Source organism: Corapipo altera, unplaced genomic scaffold, assembly GCF_003945725.1.
Source record: "Corapipo altera isolate COAL_440 unplaced genomic scaffold, ASM394572v1 294, whole genome shotgun sequence".
Lineage (NCBI taxonomy): Eukaryota > Metazoa > Chordata > Aves > Passeriformes > Pipridae > Corapipo > Corapipo altera.
In genome coordinates this window covers 1-588 of record NW_020885722.1, presented here as the reverse complement: position 1 = coordinate 588, position 588 = coordinate 1, and the positions used below count along the sequence as shown (strand labels likewise).

Here is a 588-nt window from a genome sequence, read left to right as displayed (position 1 = left end):
TGCCTTGACAGAGCTTCTAGAAGGATCTTTTCCATCACCTCCCCAGGCACAGAGGGGAGGCTGACAGGTTGGCAGTTCCCAGGGCCCTCCTTTCTACCCCTTTCAAAGATGGGCACAGTGGGTTTCCCTTTTTCCCCTCACCTGGGACTTCCCCTGACTGCCACGACTTTTCAAACATCAAGGAGAGTGTCTTGGCAACTCCATCAGACCCTGCTGGCCAATGGAGAGCAAAAATGCTGGCCAGATGTAGAAGATGGATTTCCAAGGAAAATGCAGGAAGAAAAAGGATTCTCTTATTACTACTCCAAACAAGCATGGACTTACCTTTCCAGTTTCTTGGCGAGGCATCTTCTGGTTTTCACTTCCTCCACATACAGCTCTTTGTACCTTTCCATCTCTCCCTGAGTTGCTTCTTTACGAGAAGCACTATCTTCTTGGGTTTTTTTGACCCTCTCCAATTCACATTCCAGATCTCTAATCCTTTCTTCCAACTGGATTCTCATCAAATCACAATGAATGTCTCCAGTTTGTCCTAGTGGGGCCTGGTGGGCTGCCTGTGCCTGAAGGAGACAGTGCACCTTCAACCAC

At 48.5% G+C, this 588-nt stretch overlaps 1 protein-coding gene across 1 annotated transcript in view; it reads right to left on the bottom strand.

Annotated features, from left to right (window-relative positions):
* The window catches only part of LOC113940755 (ankyrin repeat domain-containing protein 26-like), a 6009-nt gene extending 5435 nt beyond the window's left edge, over positions 1-574 (bottom strand). The window contains exon 1 of the mRNA XM_027631900.1: positions 325-574. Within this exon, the coding sequence (XP_027487701.1) occupies positions 325-503 (179 nt within the window). The 5' untranslated portion in view covers positions 504-574. The remainder of the gene's footprint in view (positions 1-324) is intronic.
* Positions 575-588: the final 14 nt, after the last annotated feature.